The 25654-nt window shown below is 38.2% G+C and overlaps 3 protein-coding genes across 4 annotated transcripts; 1 reads left to right on the top strand and 2 right to left on the bottom strand.

Moving 5' to 3' along the window:
* Positions 1–15725: 15725 nt before the first annotated feature.
* LOC126783048 (PLAT domain-containing protein 3-like) lies at positions 15726–16642 on the top strand. Its single transcript, XM_050508434.1, has 2 exons — positions 15726–15890; positions 15996–16642. Exons 1-2 carry the CDS (start codon positions 15819–15821, stop codon positions 16458–16460), a joined length of 537 nt encoding a protein of 178 aa, XP_050364391.1. The 5' UTR covers positions 15726–15818; the 3' UTR covers positions 16461–16642.
* A 763-nt stretch (positions 16643–17405) lies between these two features.
* Positions 17406–19930, bottom strand: LOC126783039 (inactive TPR repeat-containing thioredoxin TTL3). The gene is made up of 5 exons (XM_050508422.1): positions 18954–19930; positions 18653–18848; positions 18374–18546; positions 17918–18251; positions 17406–17814 (listed from the first exon to the last, which is right to left on the bottom strand). The coding sequence occupies exons 1-5, from the start codon at positions 19928–19930 to the stop codon at positions 17686–17688; spliced, it is 1809 nt and encodes a 602-aa protein (XP_050364379.1). The 3' UTR covers positions 17406–17685.
* A 1169-nt stretch (positions 19931–21099) lies between these two features.
* On the bottom strand, positions 21100–24769 carry LOC126791578 (protein SCO1 homolog 2, mitochondrial). Of its 2 annotated transcripts, XM_050518062.1 has the most exons (8): positions 24516–24769; positions 23777–23909; positions 23506–23587; positions 22154–22354; positions 21983–22072; positions 21743–21875; positions 21508–21631; positions 21100–21216 (listed from the first exon to the last, which is right to left on the bottom strand). In XM_050518062.1, the coding sequence occupies exons 1-7, from the start codon at positions 24587–24589 to the stop codon at positions 21511–21513; spliced, it is 834 nt and encodes a 277-aa protein (XP_050374019.1). In that variant the 5' UTR covers positions 24590–24769; the 3' UTR covers positions 21100–21216; positions 21508–21510. The 2 variants fall into 2 exon arrangements, with proteins under 2 accessions (XP_050374019.1, XP_050374011.1); XM_050518054.1 differs by lacking the exon at positions 21100–21216 and having other exon boundaries at positions 21269–21631; positions 24516–24768.
* Between the last annotated feature and the right edge of the window lie 885 nt (positions 24770–25654).

The raw sequence follows: 25654 nt of genomic DNA, 5'->3' as shown, positions 1-25654 counted from the left end.
TAAAATTGTTGAATACAAGAGGGACGTGAAGCCTAAACTCATGATTATAAAAACCTGAAATAATATCAAATATCTCTACAAATAAGTATTCAATAAATAACCAACTCTGAAAAAGAGTACGACACAAATGATGTCACTATTTGCTTTAGAAATGTGGTGACATAATTGAGAGATCAGTATGTATGTAACCCAACTACATACCCTAGTGTCAAATAAAACACCTCTCCGACTATGTTGCTGCCAGAAAATAGATCTGACGACACTAAGTTTCAACATGCCACTAGATGACAATGATCATTTGACAAAGCAAGGAACTCGCTGCCTATGTAGAGCATAATTGACTTGTTAATTGAGTCGCTTTTATAATTGCGTGGAAATTGTGATGTCCAAATTGACTAAAACTTTGATGTTGGGAGGTTCTCAATCCATATACATATATAGTCACCTAGTTTTGCTTTTATGGTGATTAGGGATACAATTAATTAGTTAATTAATCATCTTGTAAAAAGATAATTCCTAATGATGGGTCATATTCCCGCTTAAAAAAAACAACACAATTCTAGCTTCTTTTGAAAGGGTTTTTGCTCCGAAAACAAGGAGGAACTAGGGTTGGAAAAAACTCAAATTTTTCATATCCTGTCCGGCGGCACCCTCACGTCTGATGATGGCTACCGACTTAGTCAATGCATAATGTGTGTGAGCGGACGGGTGTACATTTAGGTTATAGCTGGTGTGGTTGGTGGATTCGATTGGTCGTGATAAATATTAAGACGAAGGTTTCCGAGCGGAGATATTGATATGTTACCTTATGGTCGGTGTCGAGGGCGGAGTGGAACCACGCGATTGATGGTATAGTTAAATCTAATATAGACTCAAGAATATCTTATGAAAGTTCAACACATATATGCATCTTGTGAACTACGTAAAATAGATTAAATGATAAATACTTAACTTAGACATTATTCTCTATATTTGATAAAGATAATCCAAAGAGTTCAAATGGTATATTATCCTATACTATGATTATCACAAAATAACTAATCAGACAACCTTGAGTTGCCTTGTGAGATGAGACTTAAGGAGTTTGACTAGTATATAAGGGGATCCCTATGCAAGCTTAATACATGCATAAATACATTTCTCACAAATGAGTGCTAAAGAGAGAGTATTGTAGAGAAGCTTCCTTGTTGAAGCTAAATGGCGAACATGAACAATCAAGGTTAGCAATTTCTTATCCGACTATATGTTTTTTGTATGCTTGTTATTGCTGAAACATGAGATAATGTGTTTATGATACTTTTATGGATACATTTCAATTATTGCTACTATGGCAGGCTTTACACATCGACGAAAAAAAATGGTATCCCAAGGTTGACGGTGGATCAGATTTGGGGTCGGTTGTCATGAAAGCGTTGTATGACTTTGGTTTGGGGTGTCTCTTTCGGGTTGATTTGCTAATTCCTGAATTTTGAAAAAAACAAAATTTGGTCGGAGGATGTGCTATTTTTCAAGGTTGTCATGTTGTAGTTGGGAGGTTGGTGGTGGCGGCGGTTCGGCGAGTGTGCCGGAGCTGCTCGTAGGACAATTTGCTGAGGTGGCCTAAGGGCTAGTGGGGCGAAATTCGGCTGACTTTGATATCTTTGTTCATAGGCCAGGGGTGATGTTTGGGTTTGATCCCTATTATTGGGCATGATATGGAATTTGGGTATTTATAATTTGTATTCTTAGATTTTTAATTGTTTAGTGTGTGGTTACTGGTTAGTAATAAGTCCCTTCTCATTTGAGCGAGGGTGTAAATGTCTCGTCTACTTGGTGTGCTATTTTGGTTTAATCACAAACCATTACCACCCAAAATGAGCAAGATGAAAATGAGAAACAAGGGGCATGGAGGTAGTGGCGTCTGGAATTGGAGATGGCCCATTGAGAAACATAATTAGAACAACACCAAATTTTACATTACAGCAACATCATACATTCATGCACCCACTAGAATTATGAATCAAACAAGCATCTAAAGAGAACAATCCAAGACAAACTTTAATTTTTTGGAATGGGTTAATCGAGCAGAACCCATGGTAAAGTGGAAATTAGCAATTTTCGGAGGAAAATGCATCTGAATTTAAACTACTCTGTAAAGACCAAGAAGACAATTGAGCAAATCCAGAGAAGAGAGAGAGAGAGAGTCAGATTTGTAAAGAGGGGATTTGGAGATGATTGAACGGAGGGGTAGTATGGACAGCCTTGAAACAAAACTAACATAGAATAATTGAAAAATAAGAAGGGGTGTGTGAATAAAGAAAAAAAGTGTGTCAATAACACCACCCTGTTAAGCTTGTTGTATACATAGATAAGTATACAATCATCTTCTAAGAAGTAGTGTGAGAGCAATGACATTGAGAATATGGATTCGATGGTGATAGACTTTGATAGTTAACATCGGTGAAAGGTCAAATTGGGCAACGATTTTTGAGCTGACATTACCCTCACGATTGTCTTTGGTGTCCTTCAAGCTTCTTAATGTTTTCTTGCAATATGGTACAATTCATCAAGACATTGAACATATTCAGATCACTTTAGTACCTTTTATAATTATTTTTTAAATAAAATACTAGTAAATTCTCATAGTTTTACAAACTCGACAGTTTACTCTTTCAAGTTTCAATTTCAACTAATCACTTCTTATACTTTTCAAATTCAAGCAATATGGTCATTCCGTCATCTTTCCATCTAATTTGTGTGTTAAATCCATCTAATTTATGTCCAAAAAAATAACATAACACTCAAATTAGATGGAAAAATGACGGAAGTACCAGATTGCTCGAATTTGAAAAGTATAAAGAGTGATCAGTCGAAATTGAAACTTAAAAGAGTAAACTGTCGAGTTTGTGATAGTTTAAGAAATGACTAATATTTTGTACTTATTTTTTCATAATTCTGAGGTCTTTTTCCAAACCATAAGGATAAAGGGATAAATGATATATTATAACATTTTTATCTCCAAACCAATTTGTTTCAGGTTTGCATGATTAAGGCTGTACGTGTCCTTTATTTATTATTTTAGCCAAAATAAAATCTATTTAGTCAATTTCTTTTTTGTTACGTTTTTTTGCTTTGACCAAGTGCTATATAATTTTTTATTACCACCCATCAAATGCAGTGGTAATTTTGTTTTAGTGAAGGAGGTGTCATATTGTTTCACTCTTAGTTTCTTCAATTACGTGAGGGCGTTGCTGATAAAAAAAACTAAATTAAGAACCTAATCGAATAATGAATTGGAATAATAAATAAAACACATTCTCCTCATGTCAAAAAAATGGGGGCTGGTAGTGAGCCACCAGGTGGCCTACACCCCCACACTAAATTCTCTTCAGACATCGGCTCGATCAAGAGATGAAGACCTTGCTGAATTGCTTTATTCATCTGGCGCCATGTCATTCCAATTGAACAATTGATAATTCTGAAATTTGCCTTCTTTAGTATAAAAGTCTTGAGTCTCTTTGCAGGATAGTGATTATGCTAGTGCTGATCTGGTGATAATTTATTAAGCCTAGGGTTTTAGTTTTGTTGTTTGTCTTAATATTTTTTTTTTTTAAAGAAAGAATGGATTGAGGAAAGTCGGACCATAATTAGCCAATTCCTTAGGGAAATCAACAAACCGCGACACCTTAGTTTAAAAGCCCAGAATTTCCTCTTCTCAGGTTTCAGATTCAAAGGCTACTCTTTCTGATTCAGAGGCTAGATCAGTAATCACATAGGTGGAAGTAAATTCTGATTCGGGGGCTTCTTCAGTAATTGCTGAGGAATTTACCTTTAATTTGTACTTTTTATGTGTTTCAATGTAATAACCCCAATTTTTTCAAAACGATATTTGATTTGAAGTAAATTCTATGAAGTTTTGAAATTCATTTAAATTGAATTTGATTGTTTGCAAGTGTTACGAAAACGGAAACGGAAACGTTCCGAGAACGTTTAATAAGAAAACGTTACGTTTCCGAACGAATTTATCGACTTTTATTCCGTCGCTCGGTTGCGAAAACTTTCTTCACGAAAGTTGTAGAGCTCGTCGATACGAGTTCGTGGATATGTGACGCGTTCTAATCGGACGACGTACGTAAAAGTTATTAACGACGGAAGTTAGTTTCCGATTTTGGGAGGGGGTATAAAAGGAAATGATATCAGTTAGGGTTCCCATAATTGGAAACCCTTTCATTTCTCTCTCACCCCGCCTCCCTCAGCTCTCTCACCCTCTCGACCCCGAGCTCACTCCATCTCCCTCTCGATCCGAACTCACTCTCTCTCTCTCTCCCTCGCACCCTCCCTCTCCTCACCGACGGCAGCTGTGCTCTCCGCCATCCCCTGCTACCACCTCAAGCACACCGTGCCTCTGTCCGCCGCCAAGGAACCACGACGAAGAGGGAGCACGAAGCTCTTCACCGATCCAAGAGTTCCCGACGGTTTTGGACTCCGATCTAGGTAAGGAGGCATTTGATTCATGGTTGTGATGTTTTTGTGGTGTTTTTGGATGGATTGGGAGATTAGGGATTCGATTTGGAGAGATTGGGGAAGAAATCGAGTGAAGGAGGGTGGGAGATACCGCCGCCTAGAGGCGGCGCGTGAGGAGGCTAGGGATGGCCTAGGGGTAGTCGGAGGCCGTAGGAAGGTAGAGGAGGAGGAGGGGGAGAGTTTGGGCACGGCGGTGGTGCAACACGCGCCGTGGTGGCGTCGGCGAGTGAGCCCCACGCGCCACCACCTGCGGCGGTGTGAATAGTTTTGACAAGAAGGGTATTTTGGTAATTTACTGTATAACGGTAAATGTAAATGTAATTTTTATTTACTACGGTAAATGTAATTAAATTTTACCTTCGGTAAATGTAATTATAAATTACTTTCAGTAAATGTAAAAAGTAATTTGTAAAAAGGTAATTTAGTAAATTTTATTTACTGAGATTGTATTTACTTTTAAACAGTACGTATACGTACAGAAATACGTATATAATATTTATACGTACAGAAATACGTATATAATATTTATACGTACAGAAATACGTATATAATATTTATACGTACAGAAATACGTATATAATATTTATACGTACAGGAATACGTACTTAATATTTATACGTACAGAAATACGTACTTAATATTTATACGTACAGAAATACGTATTAATGTATATTTGTACAGTAACAGTGAACAGTAACCCTGAACAGTAACCGATTATTACTGTTTTGGCATTTAAAGGTTTACGAAACGAATCTAAATTCTTTTCTTATCTTTTCAAGGTGATCGTTAAATCAAGGAAAGGAATTATCATCGGGAATTGTGGAATTACGCTCGAGTCGATAAGGTGAGTAAAATCTCACTGAATTAAGAATCTACCCTTGTGGTGATTCTACATTTTTGCAAGTGTGTTTATCAAATGAATTACAACATGTATATAATTTAGTGGACTACATATATACAGTATAATGGTAATAAGTACATAAATATATATAGTTCATTAAATTACGTACTGTTATTAATTCATTAACAATAGTCATTCGGTGACGGAAAATTGTGCATGAGTATGTGATTTAGATGGTACGATATGATGTGAGAATATTGTACGTAATTCTTCAGGTGTTTATGAAATATGACATGTATAGGATATAGTGGACTATGTATATATTGTATAAATGGTAATAAATACGAATATATATAGTTTGCTATATAATATACTGTTATGATTTTATTGTGGTGATATCGTGAAAGTTTTAAAACGTACAATATGATGAGTGATTATTGTACATGATTTTTATCACGGAGAATGTTAAAAATTGTGATTTGTCTTCGGACGTGATGTGTGGTACAATATGATGTGAGATTATTGTACGTGTTTGGCAAGTCGGAACCTAGCCTTTGGCCGGGCGAAAGTTACGATACAGTTAGAGCTCTAGTCTGTCTGCCTTAGTACTGCATGAGAGGTAACGGGTGGTTATCTGCTCATGGGTACTCAGTTTATTTTGGATGTTGGGTAGCGGGTGGCTATCCAATATCAGCGGTGTATTACGAGAGGGGTAACAGATGTGTACCAGCGTTCTTGGTACCCGTATTATAAATGCATTGGGTAACCAGAAGGGTTACTTAATTTCCTCATGAGCGTTTTCTTTCATATTTCTTTGGGTCAACCAGACGGGCTGACCATTGACTCATGAGGGCATTTATATTTGTTGTTTTGTGATCTTTCGTATATTTTGATATGCGAATTATATTTTGATTTTACTCATACGAGCTATAAGCTTACCGGGTTTGTGTTGACAATCCCGGTGCACCAATTCGATGGTGTAGGGGATAATTCCGCAGGTGCTGATTAGCGGAGGTTGAGTGACGACTACAGACGCTCAAAGTCGTTCGTATCCTACTTGTGGTGAGGTTTTAGCGTGGATTTGTGTGTGAGAAGTTGTGTAATTTCATTTGTGAGATTTGTGAGTGATTTGTGAGGATTATTACATTTCCATTTTATGTATGGATTATAAATTTGGGTTGTAATAATTGGTTGTCTGAGTTGTATTGAGAACTCAGAATTGATCCGCTGTTACACTTAAATGATTTCGATTTATTTGAGATTATTTTGTGTTTAACGACTTTAGAATTTTGAGTTTTTAAACTCGAAATTTTGGGGTCGTTACATTCAACCTGTAATTTGGTTTTATATTTGTTTTATGTTCTTACGTATTTTTTTCTTTGCAGCATGTACTGCTAGTGAGGTGCTTGGTTTCCTTATATTTTATCATTCTGCATACACTGATGTCTGTTTTCCCAACCTTTTTGTACAAACTGTATAACAAGCGAACAAATTTAGTAAATAATAACGATTGAATTGGATAAGTGAAATATAGCAAATGCAAAAAGTGATATGGTAGTTACATACATTTTCTATTTCAAAGGGTTTGAAAACATCTATGTTGTTTTTAAATCAAAAGGTCAAGAAATATATTTAGTAAATAGAAACAAGATTACACACTTCTTGGGACCGATAGAAAGAGCAATCTTTTGACCCTAAAGTCTAAATAAAACTACCCAATATAGCCACGACTCACATACATTTTCAGCACCGTTTATAACACTAAATAACAAGCATAAACCAATATAAAAGAAAGATTAAAAGGTAACGACCACACTAACTTAAACTTCCCTCAGATTCAAAAAACTTACTCGGATAGGAGCACCTATCCCAGCCTCATGCACCTCCTTCACTAGCAACAGCAACCAAAGTAGTCCCAGACTCCACTGGCCCCACATGCACTGATTCTGGCTTAGATGTCGGGGCAGAGTCTTCTTCTATTTTGCAGCTCTCTTCCGAGTATAAACTTTTTTCTCAGTATCTTCAGGAGCCCCAACTCCAACTCCCTTGCAGCCTTGGGTTTTGTTTGTACTAGCTTTAGGATGACTAGGTTTACGTTTTGCCTTAGGAGACACCCACAACTTGTCATCCTTATGATGCATAACAATGACCATATTCTCTTCAACCGAAATAACATTAGATTGAATATATTTCTTCCTTGGGCGACGAAATTCAGTAGTAGCTAACCTCTTCAAATGATTCACCAAGGCAGGAGTTGGAGCCACCGATTTGAAAGAAGTAGGACCAACAAAATCCAAACAAAATTGAGAATCACCAAAGGGGTTTGTTTCCACCTTCTTACCACTTGACTTCGCTGATGGCTTAGCATAATACACCTCCAAATCCATAGACGTGCTCGGCACGGCAACAACAGCAATCGTCTGTCCCGCATCCATGGCAAATGGAGAAGAACCAAAAGCAAGGGAGAGTCCAGCCATATCAATAAACAAACCTTAAAGCAGATATGTACGTTCATGCACAAGGAATTCATCACAGCCCGATGCATCATGTTGAAAAAGGCCACAAGCTCTCCAAAAACCCTTGATCTTCTCAAACACAAGCGACAATTCAATCTTCAAAGAATCAAAAGCTTCGAACAACATCCATGTATGAATACGATCTCGCACATCAAACCGAATCTTAACACGTTGCTCCACCGACGGACGATTCATAGTAGAAAAATCTAGTTGCACCACCATCCCTAATGATTCACTGATGCATTACAACACCTCCTTGTAACAGAGGTTGAGCAAAAGACCATGAATTGCTACCCAGGTAACCAGTTCAAACAATGGAACTTTCTCCACACGGGTAATACCACCATACTTATTCAAAACAAGCATGGTGTCGAGCTTCTCACAAAAAAACCCTAACAGCTAGGGTTTGGTTTTTTTTTTCCATGAATTAAAACACCCATGTTGTTTGATATAGTAAATAAAAATTTCATTAGCCACAATTAAATAGAGGTACAGTGAAACGAATCAATAAATTGTCTTCTAATCACTCTTATCAAATTAAATAGCCTTTTTGTTTTTGTTTTTCTAATAATTGAAATAGACCATTAAAATAGAAAAAACAGATGAATACAAAAAAGCCTTTTTGGAGATGAACACATTTTGGCAATTTCAAGATTCAAGGTTACCAGGTTACAATAGTATCTTACTTACTAATAATGAGCCCAAATCTTCATTGAAGACTCATTCTCCGTACGCACTTGAGTATCGTGATCTGGTAGTAGAAACAAACATGTTTTATAATTTCAAGATTCAGTGTTGACAATTTCAAAATTCGTTGATAAAAATTATCTAAAGAGATTTGGCAAATCTCAAAGTGACACATCGACCGTAGGGTTTTGGATGAATGGATTGTTGACTTGCTTTCTTTATCGAACACTTCACTATTTGAACAATCGTACAAAGTATTTTCTCATGACCTCAATTGCAATCAAAAACATTGACAAAACTTTCTTAGTGGTATGAGTCTTCGGCGATGATTGAGCTCTCTAATGTTGTGAGTTCGGTAGTGGTTCCAAGCAAAACTCGACATCGCCCCCCATTTTAAAAATGAAAGTTGATGTTGTGTGGTAGACCGGTAGTCAGCAATTTGTGGAGGTTTTTCTCTTGTAGGTGCCAACCTTCTTGGCTCATATAACTTTGTAATTGAAGTTGATGCTGTTGTGAATAGCCTTTACTATACTGATTTTTGTATAAAGAAGATATACAGGAAGGTGATTGCCAAGAGGTTATACAACCTCTAATGTCCCCATCAATTGTTGCTAACTAGTCGGAAGATTATTCCTAAATCTAAAATCTTTGGAAGTTTGGTGTGTGATTTTCAGAACCCTAAAAAAGCTAACCATTCTTTTATGAGATGAAGCTTAAGTGATGTAGAGACGAAGCTTGCATTGTGAAAGTGAGCTCCTCAAAATAGGCCAACCGGTCTTGGACCTCCCTCTTGGATGTTTTAAGTAATGGCTTGATCAGTCCCTTTTAATTGATGGCAAAACTTTATTTTAGTAGTTTATGTTTTTATTTTTGAGGAAATGACTCAACGGTAGCCCTCACACCGTTACCATCAATGAAACCACAAAATACAAGAGGGGGATATAAAACTTAAACCCTATATTGAAAATATATCCCGAAATAATATCAAGAGTCACAATATAACATATGCATTCTAACACACACAAATTAGCAAGGAGCACAATATTGACTATCCCGTTTACTTTAAAAGGTTGGCGACATACCGGAAAGATAATGCTCATGCAGAGTCATAAATTACTATGTCTATCAGCTTTCCAACTATGCTATGATTTGAAACTACCAGCGGCATGAGGTTTCATCTTGCCACTAGGAGGCTATGATCATTTGACAAAGCAAGGAACTCGCTGCCTCATTAGAGTAGACATGGAGCATAGAGTGCTACTACCTGGATAACGCCCACATCTTCTTATTTTGATTTCATAGCGAGGACCATGTATCCCAATAACATGGGGGTCCCTAGTCTCATGGGCTCTTACGAGCGCGAGCAGAGACAATCCACATCCGGAACATCAGGGTATCCCTATAACCAAAGGTAATTCCTCCGGCATGAGACTAATCCATGATGGGGCCCATGTGAAATGGTTCCAATCCAGGCCATTACAGCCTGAGCGTCCTGGCCACAGTAATGCCTCCAGTGGCCCAACACGACCGATATTTTCACTACAATAGGCCCATCAAACACATTGGAGTGTGTAATACTTCCGCCAATGATCGAACCCCTGACCAATGTCAGGTTTAAGTCCTGGTCAAATAGTTGCCGCAGTCAGAAACCACTACACCATACCCCGGGTTACCTATATCTTCTTATTAAAAGCAATAAAGACCTAAGAACTACTAATATGAAATAACATAAAACAAAATGCTTAAATGCCGTAATTGGGCTACTTTTTTTTATTGACCCAGGCCATGCCTAATAGAATGGACCCAACTCGAGTCAAAGCCTTACCCCAAGGAACATTGAGACCACATGTGACCAAGAAAGTCTAGCTTGCCCCCATCACCGCCGCCGCGGGATTGTCGTTGATGTCAACCTTCCAGTCTTGCCAGGTTGCTGCCATCTCGTTATTTGCAAAGCTCTGATCCCATCGTCCCTTCCCTAGATCAGATTGAAGAAAACCGATCCAAATATATATCTGATCTAGGTAGTCAGAACCGCCGCATGCCACCACAAGCACAAGTGCCACCGACTGCCTCTAATCAAGCAGCACCATCCCTCGTCGTTGACCAGACTAGTGGGAAACAAGCCGACCCCCAATCACCGCCACCATCTCCATCTTCCTCGACGCAAAAGCTACCACCACGCAACTGAAATCGAAGGGAACGATCCGGTCACTGTATCGCCTCAACCGTGTTAATAAGGCATGTCCGACGACAGCGGAGGAGCTCGCCGCCGGACAGGGAAATGAAAGCACCAAACTCGGACCCTCTCTTTTTTTCGTTTTTTTAACACATAGCTTTTTAGCGTTGTTCTGCACTCTGTTATATCTTTCTCTTGGCCTTTTGCCATTTTTCAATGGAAAATTTTCATCAACCAAATAAAAAAAGTAAAAGAAAACGATAGCATATGCACATATGTAAATTCGAATATTTAATTTACTTGTGAAAGAACACATGAGAGTTGAAATGTACAACTATAAAAAATTATTTTCTATCATAAAAAAAGAAATCTAATAAGATTGAAGACCACTCAAGAAACACCTGAGATTTTTAATCTCGATTACCAACACATTAGGACTAATTAATCGATGTTTTTTCTAAATATCTAAACACGTAGTTTAATATATCGATATTAAACTACATGTCGCCACGAGCACGGAAGTGTTTTCGGAATAATTTTTCAACACTTGGTTTTGTTTTTACAATTTTCTAAAGTTTAATTTGTTTTTAAATGTTTTCTAAAAATAGATTTTCAGTTTGAGTTTTTAGTTTTGGGTCTTGGAGAAGCCCAGAATCCATTGTTTCAAAGCCCTTGACCCATGCCCAAGTCCTTTCCTTTTTACCTTTCACCTCATTCTCTTTCCTCTTTCATTAGTGCGACAACGCACAAAGAGAACTTTTATTCTCTCTATCTTCACCGAGGCACCGCACAGCTCCATCGCCGCCTCCTACCACCACTGTTCCGGCCAAGACCCGACATGGATCACCACCATCACAATCGCCTCTTTTTCCTCTTTAATTATATACCCATTGATCATCCAAACATTCACGATTTGCCCAAATCGAAGATTGAGGTACCACATGAGACTGGTGCCGACGCATGGGCGGATTCAGCCCAGGTGAGATTGTAGCCCAAAAAAACCTAACCCTCTATTAAAAAAAGAATTAAAAATTAAAAATAGCTTATCAGCTGAACAGGGTCTCTCACTCTCTCTATGATTTTCGCGTCTTCTTCAAAGACTGAGAGAAGACTTTCTCGTCTGCTTGACTGCTTCTGCTCTTCCGCATCTTCAACCTCTTCTTCTAATCATTTTCTCGAGTTCTTGTTCAAGTCTGCCCATCACCACTCACCAGTCACCACCGTTGCCCGTCGGCTGGTCGTCGTTCGCCACTCCCCCGCGCCACTGAAGCTTTGGACCACAGGTTTAGCTGTTCTCCTCTAATGTCTTTCAAAATTAATCAAATTTTTAGATTATGTTATGATTGTAATCTGATTTGGATTGGACTGATTGGAATCTGATTTGGGCATATGGGTTTGTTGGTTAAAGTTTTAATTTAGAATGATTGTAAATTTGGAATCGAAATTGAGTGTTAGTCTGTACTGTCAGTTACAGAATGGTCGATGACTATGACAAGAGATTTGGTGGGTAGGTTAGAGATTTGGAGGTTATACAAACTAGGTATATGAGTTTATTAGTTAAACTATCGATTTGGAATGTTTGGAAATTTGGTGGTATGTTAGCGAATGGCCGAATGAGAAATTGAGTATTTTTCTATTTAGGTTTGTTTGTTAGTTAAGAACTTAAGAAAATTAGGGAATGGTAAGAATATTTAGTTTTAATTGACGTTTAATTATATGAACTTCATACATTCTATGTTGTAACCTTGAAATTTGTTTTTGGACTTAGGCCAAAGTTGTAGTCCACCCCATAGTAAAATCTCAAGTCCACCCGTGAAATTAGCCCCGGTGACATTTCAATCCTAGATCCACCACTATGCCGCCATCGAGCTCCGGTTTGATTCTTCATTCAAATTCTTAAAATCAGAGGTTAGTCCTCTTCTCTCCTTTCTACATTTTCACCACTACGTCTGCCACCGTCCTCCTCCATCATTTCAACGACACAGTGAAGCCTAGCAGCCTTTAAACATTCTATGGTAACCTAGTTCTCCAAATCGATTCCTTTTTCAAATTTCTCTTATTAGAACTTTGGAATCTAATTCTGAATTCTTCCTTTTCCTTTTTCTATTTTGGTTATTTTCTGATAAAGAGCTCGTATCCAATTCTCGATGGTGGTGGGTGTGGGACGAGGTTAGAGACTTCGGATAAACGTTTGGAGTTTTGGGGAAAACACTAAGGCTACAACAGTCGCTCGGGATTAAGGCCAAGAAGTAGCAGCTTGGATTAGAGCCGGGAAGAGAGCAACAACCTCGACTTTGTATTTTCAGTTCAATGAGGTATCAAATCAATTTCTTTTGGCTTCCGTGATGTTATTTATTGTTTGTTGAATGAAGTTGAGTTGATCGGAGTTGAGTTTGGGGCCGGAAGTATGATATGAGAGATAAGAGTGGAAAATGGGTTTTTATGTTTTTACTTTTACCCTTTTTTCAATTATACTGAAAATGTGAAATTACCAAACTGTTTTTTTATGGTTTTAGCCTTAGTTATTGAAAATGTTTGACTTTGACTTTGACTTTTATGGTTTTATCCTTAGTTACTTTTTTACTATTTACTCAATGATTATAACTGTTTTACTTTTCCTTAAGGTAACTTGGTGAAAACTTATCGTATTTAAAATGACGACGATTAATGTAACATTTATGTTACGTATAAATGTTAGTTCCGATTATCACCCGGTTCAGAAATCGAGAACTCTATAACTTAGAAATGTGTCAGTATAATAAATAAGTCGTCGATACAATTTCGAGTAGCTTTAATATTCATAAAGTATGCTTACTATTGGTCGACTATTGAAGTTGGACTATTTTTTAGTTTTCCGAAAATTAGTCGATAATTAGTTAACATGGTCAATTTCTGGTCAACCCAAGAAACACTTGGTCAACAAAATAATCAACTTTTGACTTTCTTGGTCAAATTAGGAATACAGAATCAAGTTAACTTACCAAACTCAAATTTGGTATTGACTCTTTTAATAAATGAATTCAGAGTTGATGCTACGGGATCGTAAAAGGTTGAAGTAGCAATAACATTACTTCAGAAATGGAATGGCAGCGAGGATTCTGCACTTCGATCCAGGTAGGGTGAGTTAACCCCCTTTGTGTATTTTGTGCCCTTAAATTCATTGTCGATGTCGCGATTGATATTTAAATGTTGAAATGCATTATTATTTTAGAAATGCTAAAACCTGAGGATAGACGAAATAGAATGTAAGTGAGTAGACCTGAGAGTGAATAGGGTTCGAAAGTTCGGTAACCCCACAGTGTCGATAACCGTGAACCTTCGGAGGGGCAATGCCCTGTTTAAGACTTGGATCCATCCTATATTGTATTATTGAGGTATTCCATTGAAATGGAAACTCTCACTCCTGTGTTGATTCAACAAAGGCAGTTGGCCTCTACTTAAGATGGGACACTTTCGCCTCCTAGTCATTAGGATTAGTCACCACTGACTGGATATTATTGATGGCCATCTATGCATTGTTTGCATGTTTTCCTTGAAAGATAACTTATCCATTTTGTGATAAAAGGTTTTATCAAGCTAGCTCACATTTAAATGATTTAAGTTTTCATAAAACTTAGCCTATCCTACCTTTAAACCACATAGGTGGGCTGACCCCTATTGGGTGTGCGAGGACGAAGCTAACCCATATTGGGTGAGCGAGGACGAAACTCACCCGTAGTATAGTTTGTTGTGCAGGTTAGGAGCCAACAAGGGTTTAGGAAACGTGTAGTTTAGGAGTACACATTCTTGAGTCATTTGAAGTCATTGTTAGTTTATTAGCTCTCTCTTGTATCATATACTAATTGAGATATAAGTCCCGAGGTTGTGTTGTAATCATTGTTATATTTATTGTATATTTTGGGTTGCCATTGTTATATTCATTTTGGGCCGATGATTATTTCATCACCTTCTGTTGTTTTAAAAATATTGTAAAGATCTCATAATTATTCCAAGTGTGTTTCCAAAGTTGTAATTGAGTTTCAATTCAAATTCTGATTGTGAACTTGGTTTGTTCTATTGTGAATTTTTTTTTACAGGTTTCAAAACTAGCGAGTGTTCAAACGAACTTTGTTTATTTTGTTCGCTTAATAATCCAAAATTTTAAATTCTAATACTGGCATTTTCTCTTCTGGAATGTGACTACTCACACATATAAAATGTTCAAGTTTTAAAATATAATTTAAGATTATAATTTGGCCTTAACGAGTTGGAAATCGTTGACGTCACATGGATATATATAAGTGATTGTAGATTTAAGATTTATTTAGGCTCATAGTTATTTTTAACATTGTGGGTAAGAGATAATATGTAGCTCAGAACGTGAATTTTGATGGCATGGTCGACTTTTTTAATTTCTAAACCACTCTAATATGTTTGTAATTACGTTTTCGACAAAATATGCTTTTACTTGTGAGTAAAGCTTAGAACATGCTTTGATGCCACAAGAAACTTCAACCAATATCTAGAGTTTTCATTCTAATACTGTGGATGCGACCAAACACTTAAATATACAAAGGAAACCCACTCTCTCGTCGCATAGCTGATGACCTGTTCGGTCTAAATCGATATTGTCCTACTTCTGATGTGAGGTCATGAACTCATAATTGCCATTTTCATTATAATGTTTACTGAAAAGATGCAACTTTAATGAAGCGATTAAGCAAAATCATATATATATATATATATTTTCTCTTGGCTAGAACAACATATTTGCTACTGCTTTACCTAAATAAAAGTCGTTTTGCTACTGAAGCCTGGAGATTAACTTTAGGAAGACATGCAATAGAACAAGTATAAGTTTAACTGCAACACTACTTGTGAAATGAAAATGCACAAAAGGAGTGTGATATGAAACACACATGGTTATCATCTTCATCATGAAAAGATGGCGATCGGTGCGCATTGCTCAATATTGGCCCAGACACCAAATTACTAAATCGTCCCCGAAAGCATTATCCACATGTTGACATTACAGGAAAAGACAACGTTATGTGATTTTACGCTATAAAAAAGGCCTGTGTAACCCCAAACCTGAGAAGCTTCACTCATCGCAACAATGGCGTTCAACACCAACAGTGTCCTCCTCTTCATCTCCCTCTCCCTCTTTCTCACTCTCGCTATCTCCGACGTAAGTCTCATTCACATTTTCTAATCATGTCATCACGTACGTCCTAAATTCCTTTCTAGGATTTAGTCTTTATAACCCTTTTGATAACGTTGTGTTCATTTGCAGGACCCCGATTGTGTTTACACGGTTTATGTTAGGACGGGATCGATCATCAAGGGAGGGACGGACTCCAACATCAACGCGAGGTTCTACGACGGCAACGGCTACGGGATCGAGATCCGAAACCTCGAAACCTGGGGAGGATTGATGGGATCCGACCACGACTACTTCGAGAGGGGCAATCTCGACATATTCAGCGGCCGCGGACCCTGCCTCACCGCTCCTATCTGCGCCCTGAACCTCACTTCCGACGGCTCCGGCGCCGGCCACGGTTGGTACGTCAACTACCTCGAGGTGACCTCTACCGGAGCTCACATACCTTGTAACCAGCAGCTTTTCACGATCGAGCAGTGGCTCGCCACCGACACGTCGCCCTACGAGCTCACCGCGATCAGGAACTACTGCAACTCAAACTATGCCGTCGAGGAGAAGATCCGGTCCGGTTCCAGTGCGTTGGTTTCATCTGTTTAATGTCCGGGAAATAGGTGCGTCATATTATATGACGCTTGTTATCATGGTTAGTTAGTGCTTTGAGTTAGAGCATAACCCGAGTGTTGTGCTATTGTTATCGGAATCCATGGCTATTCAGTTGAGCGGTTATGTATGAGTATCAAGGCTTTGTTTGGCCAAATAAATTATGGAGCTTTCCATTATTGTAGATCATGATCGATGTGTATGGAGAAGAACGAAGCAGGTTTTTGGCCTTGCTAGGAAATATATTATTGAGGTGACTGGGTGTCGGTCGGATCTGGGAGAGGAAAAACTATTCTTTCAATTTGTCTTGGCTGTCTTTATGGACCATTATGAGAGTAATATATGACCGACTCAAATACAATCCAATTTCTGGCCAACTCGATCGGACAGCATATCCTGTCGCCATGAGTCGTGAGTTTAACAAATAATTAAGTTAACATCATTATTATTGTTGTAGTTTTGTGATTCGAATTTTTATTTGTTTTGGACAACTCAGGCGTTATACAAATTAAGAAATAACAACACTTAAGTTCCCCGGCGATGTTGACTAAATATTAGGTGAAATTCCCATATACATAGATTTGGATGCTGCCGACGTTAATTGGAGGTTTAAATGCGTTAAGATAGGATATTAATCTCTTAGCTAAAACCCTTTGAGAATGCCCTGTTGATCTCTATAGAGGGAGAAAAAAAAAACAGAAAAAGGAAAGACTAAAAACGACTCACATATTTGGGAGTGCCAGGCTTAGTATGTGTACGTCTGGCCAGACTCAAGCAGGTCAGCCTGATCACATTTGATGCACATAGAAACTTTGAATTAACACCAGGAAAAATGAAACTTCAATTCACTGCAACTCATAGCTCTAGCTGGTACGTACTTAAGCAAATTTCCCTCTGAATGACAAACTACTCAAGTTTTGTTTGAAGTATATTTTCACATTGTATATAAGCAGTATCAAATACACTCTTCTCAGAAAGAACTGCAGAACTATACATAAACAAATTTGGTCACGTATCTCAGTATCTGTGTCACAGTATGCCAACCGCCACCATTCAAGTCTCTCTGATAACCACATCCATTTTTCCCCTTTCCAGCTCGAACTTCTGTGCCTCTTGCTCGATCTCAAGATCAGTAGAATTTGCAGAAGGGCAGCTTTGTTTCCTGAATGTTGTCTTGTGCACATTGGCATATTTCTATTCTCTATGTCTGCATCTCTCCTGGCTATGCCTCACCTCGCTGTTTCTTGAGCTTTGTCCGTACCTCAGATAAAGCACGGTTTACCTCCTCATCATCTGGTGTTTGCTTGACCAAAATCTCGTAGTCTCGTAACGAAGCATCCAAATTTTCCATCTATATGATATATCAGCCAGCAAAATTAATTAATCACAAATCAAATTAACAATATGTGAATAATGAGTAACTGACACTTCTCATCGAAGTGCAAGTTGTTTACCTTGGCATTGCAATCTGCTCTTCTTAGTCTGGCCTTGCTGTAAGAGGGGCGCACATTAAGTGCAGCTGTACAGTCCTCAATTGCTTTGTCAAAATGGCCAAGTTTGGACCGACAGGCCGCACGATTGCATAACAATACTGAGTTATATGGATCCTGCTCAAGTCCCTCCCCATATGCAACACAAGCCTCTGAGAATCTTGATGTCTTGAAAAGCTCGTTACCCTTTGATCGCGCTCCTGCAACAGCTCTAGCCCTCCTCATTACCATGTCTGCCTCTTTGTTGTTTGAGTCAAGGCGGGATGCTCTTTGAATTGCTTCTAATGCATCGTCGATTCTGTCAAAGCATTAGGCATCACATACCAAACTGAACAATGATGGGACCAAACCAAACGCATTTTCATGCTCCTTTAACAATGCAGAATTACTAGAACGGCTAGCATGAAGGATGATATATACCTGCCGGAAGACATGTCAACTTGAGCCCTTGTTACTAGCATACTCGCATTACTAATAGGACCGAAGTATTTAGTGCACGTATCAACCTCAAAGTTTGGACCCCTGGATAAAGCCTCATCTGCTTCTTGGTGCCTATGGACCTTCAGCAAGGCCTCGGCTTGCAAAGAATATATCTTTAAAGAGTAACAAATAAAAAAGGATCCACGTTAATATGGTGTGCAAGTGAATGTGCATTATGTAACTGTTAAAAAGACAAAGTTTGGAATTTGGTAGGCTGACCTGTGGTGCAGAATCTGCACCAGCTGCTATAACGTTTTGAGTTGCCTTGATCAAGGTGTTCCAATCTCTTAACCGACGAGCCTCTGTGCATTTGTTCAGATGAGCCTGAAGATTTCTAACTTTAGCCAAGTCCTCTTGATCAGCCTCTGGTCCAGCATGTTTAAAGTGATATGTAGCTTTTTCAGCTTCCCCTAATCTTTGTGCACCAGATATAGAACACATGTAGTTTAATAACAACTAGCCGTAACATATTCCCAAACGAACAAAATATCAAACTGTATGCAGTGTAACTAGTTTGTACCTAAGATATAATGTTGCAAGACGATGATGAGCCCTATGATAATGAGGTTCAATCCGAATGGCCTCTCTGCACTCAAAAACTGCGTCCAGAATTTGACCAAGAGCAGTCAATGCAGCACTCTTATTGCTCCTATATGAAGCCTTATTGGGATCAATAGAAATTGCAGCATCATACAAAGACAAAGCCTCAGCAAATCTTCCATTCTTGTAGTCCTCATTTCCCATAATCTTTAGTGTCTCAGGGTCCATCCGTGTTGATAATGCGCGGCAGAATGAAGTAGGCTGCGTACTTGGTTTTTTCTCTTCCTTAGGAGCACTACTCTTTCCTACATTTCCATTCATCATCATTGGAGTGTCTTCTCTTGCTGTCTTTGGAAGGTAATCCAGCACATTATTTGAGTTCAGATTTCCACCACCACCACCTCCAGTTCTCAAGTTGCCAAGGTTACCCATAAGCATCACATTGCTGGATGAAGCTCTAACAAATGTGCTGCTTCCTTTTGATTTCTGGTGATCAGCAATCATGCTTTCAAGCTCACCAGACAGCCCAACTGCGTCCTTCGGAACCCTTTTGCCTTGGTTAACATAACCTTGACTTGGAGACATTTTTGTAGCTCTTTGTTGGCGTTGGCCTTGGCCTGAACCTGAAACCATGGCTCCAGCTTCCTGAGGTGGCTTAGTATTTTTGCCCTGGTTTTGATTTGACTGTATAGGGGGCGCTCTGTTACTATATTGAGATGGTTTTGTGACGGGTTTTGTTGTAGATTCTGGTCCATTTGCTGATGATACGTCTAGAAATGATGCCTCATCGGAGCTACCACGCCGCCGTCTAGTGTTACCACTTGGTGTTTTCACAAATTGAGAACCACTGACGGGAAGGGAGCCTGTGGAAGTAGTTCTTCTTGGCCAAAACCCGCTCCTTCCAAACACAGCATTCAAAATGCCACAACCTGATTTCTTCTCCGGTGACTCTCCCATTTTCGTTAATTATGTTGCTTCAAGCCCAAGTAAATGGGACGATTACTTGGATAGCGTTAACATGACCAAGAGAAGAACATCAGGTACATGTTTTAAAACAAAACAGAATTGTTAAGAGTTCAAAAGGATCCCAACAGAAAAATCCAGATTGAACCCAAGATCACATTTTGGAAGGAAAAGGCTAAGAAAATTTAAAATTGAACAAAAAACATAGAGAGGACCCAAGAGATGGTTTTCATTGTCCTGGTTTTGGGGTGGCTATGCTTGATTGTAAGAAACAATGGCCTCCACCTTGATTTCTCTCTGCTTTGTGCAAGAGAGATATGAACTTGGATTAATGCATGATCAAAATAATGGACTGGAATGAAATGATAACAACTAAGGCAGATTGGCAGGAAGAGAGTAATAGTTTTCGGGTTTATTGTTTTATGAAAAAATCAAGTGTTGGGGGTGATGAATCTTTTTCTGAGTTTTTGTTTCTGTTTTTGTTTTTTCATTTTCTCAAAAAAAAAAAAAACTTTGCGTTTCTTTGTGTGGTGTAAATGAAGAAGCAGAAGACTCGGTCTTGGGTGAAATGTTGATCTCTAGAATTTTAGAAATAAAAAAGACTCAAGACAGTCTGACACCAACCCTCTTGTCAATCTGTCATGGCCTTTCCTTTTCTTTTCTTAGAGGGAAGCACGTCTCTATTGGTTTTCAGCATTCCACATATGAATCCAGCAAAGATATGTTAACAAAATGCAGTTGAAGGGTTTCAAGAAAGACATGGATTCATTATAGCTACCCTAAATGGTTGCAACCTTTCGAATATGGATGGAATCAAAAGACGACTTAAAGTTCAGATTATTTCCTTATGTCATTCAATCGCAACAGACCAAGGAGTCTCATCTGGAATTGCATAGCAGGTGTATAAATCTAACCAAAACACCATACAGAAACTGGGAAGTGAGGGCAGCTACAATTGTTAGACGGCTTGAAGATAGAAAAGAATCAGAGCTGATCTGCATGAGACTAAGCCTTTGGTTATTTTGTGCAGCGTGGGAAGGATTCAGTGTGGTGATAACGGCTCCAATGGGAAAAAAAAAAAAGGGAAAAAATTGATGCAGTTGGATACAATGATAATATTATATGGATTTTTGGTTAAGATAGCCAGACTCATTCTCAGACTTCAGTTATGTAGTTGAAGGTTAACCTGGAAACCAGCTTCATGGAAGCTTCCACTTTCTTCAGCTACCAGAAAAATCAGTCACTGACTGATAATCACTCCACACTGCAATAGATTCACCCTGCGGATTACATTATGATAATTACTTGAAAACGAATAAATAGTCTCAGAAATGAAGTTAACATATGAGAAATGACTCTCAACTCCCAAGCATTTTCAGATATCAAATTGTAACTTAAATTCTCATGTATTAGTGCCTGATGAATATTTAAACCAATAGGCTAAACACATTTTATAAGATTCCTAAGTCACTGCTCAGACAAGAGTGGATTCTCATCTGTTATATTTAACAAGAGAGGGAGAAATGAATGTTAAAAGGACAAGTAAAGATCTCTATTATAGCAGGCGAAACCTTTCAGCCCTTGAGTTGAGGTTCCCTCAACTTGAGCTCCTTTAGTATTGCCTCTGACAGTTCCTCTGCATTGTACTCTACACCAAAGCATCTCACAACTTCCATGTTTGGACTCATCAAATACCTGCAAGTTATTAATATTGAAAAAAAAAATTATATATATATATATATATATGCATCTACACTAATCTGTGATAAAAAAAAATGAATAACAACGTTTTAGCTAGTAGCTCACATGTTGTGGGAAGATTCAACAAGATAATCATCGCCATCTTCTTCAATCTTTCTGAAAAAAACACGACATTCCTGAGCCATCTGTCTTATAGCTGTTACAGATCCTGTTAGACCTAGAATCCTTGAATCAAACTCTGCAGCCCATGGAAGTGCGGGGAAGCCAAAACGAAATTGTTAGACAACCATTTTTTTAAGTTATCAGTCAATAAAACATAAGAAATCAGCAGAGGGAGAATGGAACCTTTAAGATAGGCACACAGATGAGAAGTGTTATCACGTTCTGGATCAATTGTAACAAATACTGGTAGAACCTTGAGATTATGTCTTGATTCTGACACCCAGTAAAAATCCTAACATATCAGCAATTGAAACTTTAAATAGTGTTCAAACATGAAATGCTAATCGACCAAACCTAGTATGTTAATGGCCTTGGCCATCATCTGGACTTGTTCTGGTCCAACATCAGGAGAGGAAGTGTATCCAAAATAGAGTACTGCCCAGTTGCCTTGGAGATTCTTTTCAGTAACAGTATGATTTCCTGTGTCCTTTAAAGTAAATGGACCACCAATTTTAGGTCCCTTGAGATTATTTGCACACGAGCAGTTATCCTGGCCTGCAAGAAATGGAGAAGCAGTAAAGAAAGGATGCACTTGTTTACACTCAAATCCTAATACACAGAAGTATAAACTAATTTAAGAAAATCAATTGACCGGATTGACAAACTCAAAAAATGGGACGAAGGTTGGTGGACTGTGTTACACGTAGCCTCAAGATCATATAAGGTTGCTATATGCATTTCAGTCATCAGTCACTTATAATCCAAAAACACTGGCAGTCCTATCTCTGGGACTTGCTCCAACAAAATTTTCAACCTAATGAATCCTACTATCCATCATGGAACACCTACATTATTTAGGCCCCTAATTTACTTCCAACAAGTCAACCATTCTGTTATAACAGGTGAAACACTGTATCTGGTTGAGCACTGCAAGGAATTGAGTACACATATATTGTCCAAGACAAAGATGGATATAATGGCATAACTAGTCCTCCAGATACGAGTTGGAACTGAAGCATAGAAACTAAAGATTCTTCAAGTGGGTACTCTGAAACAAGTTGATAGCCGATGTCTCCCAATATTTCTTACCAGCTTCAGTTCACAACATCACCTAGTCATCCCTCTACCAATGCCAAATATTGTACCAACTTCATCAAGTGTTGTATTCTTAAGCTCAATAACAGATTATCCCTCTGATGATTATGCAGCTCAATGGAAATATGTGATTTTATAATCATTATGCTCAAATGACTATCCAACAGAAGTTACCACTCATCAACAGAAATTTTAATTTAACACATAGAATTCTCTACTTCCGCATTTATTAATGTACAACAGAGCAACTCTCGAAAAGATATTAATTAGACATCAGTAACAAATTTCGGGAAGACATTTGACTAGCTATGATAACGAGACATGACATGTAAGAATCGTCTCCAATACTATTTTACATCTGTATCCAAGAAATAAAGCTCAACAATATACATTATAAAAACTAATGTCAATGAAGTATCCGCCTGAGAAAATTAAATGCAGACTATCTCCTCAACAGCTCAGATGAGCAGTCTAATTACATTGCCATTTTACTAAATCATTAGGTAATCAACATTATAAGCATTTAAAATTGGATCGTCAAGAAATTTCTAAAAAAGTATTCACGATCATGAAGCTTTGCAGAATCCAACTTAAATAATTAAAAGGAGTACCTTTTTTTACTACTCTCCTCTCATCATTATAAGAAAGAAAAGCTACCAGCCCGGCAAATCCTAGTATGGTAGCAGCCACCGGCTGCAGAAAAGGTATATTAATGAGACCAGCAATTTAGATTCTAAACAAAATAGTACTAAATTGAGAGACCTTTTTTTTCGGAAAAGAATTGAGAGACTTCAATCCAAAAAATCATGAGAAAATGATCTGCCTGTATTATTTGCAAAGAGAATAGTACAATTAGCAAAGAGCTAGAGGAAGGCGACATACAATGACAAAAGAACCCCGAGAGCGAGGAGGTGGTGTATCTACTGGAGTCGAAGTACTGATATCCGTTCTCCCACTAGCACGTTTTGAGGAATTTGCATAATTTTGGGACTGAACTCTGTTGGATTGGGCAGACCTACAACAGACACAAGGGGTTAAAAGTAATCTGGATAGTGAAACCCATGAATCTAAATTGGGCTAAGATTAAAATTTGATGCTTGCCAAAAGGATCATTCCAGCACTGAGCACTCCCCACAAACACAAACCGCATTATACTATCATGAAACATAAAAAACAAAAAAACCAACATCAAGATATCCGTACATTGGTAAGCAAGAAAGCAGCCAGTATTACATAGTTGACATTTTCTTCAGTAGGCCGAAAATTGTTTCTTTCAATGTGAGACATTTCACATCATAGTTCAAATGATGAAACTGGTGAATTGTAGCTCTACTACCAGAAACAGAAAACCAACTTGCAAGAACAGAGCCTAAGAGTACATCTCCAACCCAAGATATCTACTTTTTGGGTTATGAGTTTATAACAAACATACATATAGAATGATCAAATCAATGTAAACCCAAAATCAGAATAGCAATCTAATCTGCATAACATAAACCCAACAAGTTGAAAACAAGTAATTTCAAGATAAAGACTGAATCTTTAGAGACCCAACAGCACAAATGACGAAATGGGTAGTCAAGAAACCAAAATTCTATAGGGGTTTAAGAGTGTTCTTCACCTCCTGAGTAAATTGAAAGCCTCCTTTGAGCGGTGTCTGAAGGAAGAGAAGCAGGAGCGAGAAATGGGCATCATTCCTTGGGAAAATTGCCTCAATAGAGAACGAGGTTTGTGAATTGTTGCTCTGTTGAGCCAAAACCCATGTCAGGTTTGTAGGACGCTCTAAAACCCTCAAACTAGGCACGAGCGAGCTTGTATTATTCTTTTCCCTCCGTATTCTGATCAATTGCCTGCTTTTGCTCTATAAAGACTTTTATTTGTTTTTGGAAATAAAGTTCTCTAGATATTCATTTCATGTATAGGGGTTTATTGAAAAGACCTTGGAGTGCACTCCAAGATCATCCTAGATCTATGGTTCTCCTTCGAAATGAATTTTAGATCTATGGTTATCCTATGAATTTTGACTAGCTTATGTTGGTTATTGTTGTGTGATGATGGATGCTTAAATTTGGTGGCCAAATTGTAATGACATAATTGTTATGAACTTATGATGATGAGGTTAATCTCTAGTTACCTTGTACGTAGTGGAGTCATGTCCCGGCGTATAGTTGTAAGATTCATTTCATGTACGGATGGAACATGAAAAGATAAAGAGAAGAAGATCTTGGAGATCACTCCAAGATTGTCCTAAAGCCTTTTAATTTGGTCTACTCCAAATTCCTTCGGATTTAGGCTATTTGAGAGAGGAAAGTAACTAATAATGTCGATTTTTGTTGTGATGGGTGGTCAACTCTCTGGCTTAGTTACAAACTTACAATAACACAATTTGCATGTTGGAGGTCAGTCTTTAGCTTCTATGTCAGGTCCTTTGTTTGCACAACACTAGTTACATGATTTTATCATTTGATCCAACAAAAGCGAGACTCGGGAACGATGCGTCTATGAACCATAGTATGAGTTGTTGCTTAAACAATTGATAGATCAACCAGTCGCTCATTATACGCCGTCGGAGTGACTCATAATGCAATGCTTCTCCCTGGTACCCGTTGTTTGTACCTTGTGCGAGATGAATCTTATACCTGCATCTCTCACAAGTTATACCAGTAATGTATGTCATACCTGCCATTCATGCTTACAGCACCCTATACCGGGATATGTCTCAACTGCGTATATATACAAGCTTTTAGGCTTGTTGAAATG

This window comes from Argentina anserina, chromosome 1 (assembly GCF_933775445.1).
Source record: "Argentina anserina chromosome 1, drPotAnse1.1, whole genome shotgun sequence".
Taxonomy (NCBI): Eukaryota; Viridiplantae; Streptophyta; class Magnoliopsida; order Rosales; family Rosaceae; genus Argentina; species Argentina anserina.
This window is presented reverse-complemented; position numbering and strand designations above follow the sequence as displayed.

What these genes read in the sequence shown, in the direction of transcription:
- LOC126791578 (XM_050518062.1), bottom strand. Translation starts at nt 24,589, where the DNA reads ATGATGCCCATTTCTCGCTCCTGCTTCTCTTCCTTCAGACACCGCTCA. An exon ending in CTCGGGGTTCTTTTGTCATT is followed by an intron (nt 23,588 to 23,776) that starts GTATGTCGCCTT and finishes CCTTTTCTGCAG; the next exon opens with CCGGTGGCTGCTACCATACT. An exon ending in GAGGAGAGTAGTAAAAAAAG is followed by an intron (nt 22,355 to 23,505) that starts GTACTCCTTTTA and finishes CATTTCTTGCAG; the next exon opens with GCCAGGATAACTGCTCGTGT.
- LOC126783048 (XM_050508434.1), top strand. Translation starts at nt 15,819, where the DNA reads ATGGCGTTCAACACCAACAGTGTCCTCCTCTTCATCTCCCTCTCCCTC. An exon ending in TCACTCTCGCTATCTCCGAC is followed by an intron (nt 15,891 to 15,995) that starts GTAAGTCTCATT and finishes GTTCATTTGCAG; the next exon opens with GACCCCGATTGTGTTTACAC.
- LOC126783039 (XM_050508422.1), bottom strand. Translation starts at nt 19,930, where the DNA reads ATGGGAGAGTCACCGGAGAAGAAATCAGGTTGTGGCATTTTGAATGCT. An exon ending in GTTGACATGTCTTCCGGCAG is followed by an intron (nt 18,252 to 18,373) that starts GTATATATCATC and finishes ATGCTTTGACAG; the next exon opens with AATCGACGATGCATTAGAAG. An exon ending in GAGCAGATTGCAATGCCAAG is followed by an intron (nt 17,815 to 17,917) that starts GTAAACAACTTG and finishes TATATCATATAG; the next exon opens with ATGGAAAATTTGGATGCTTC.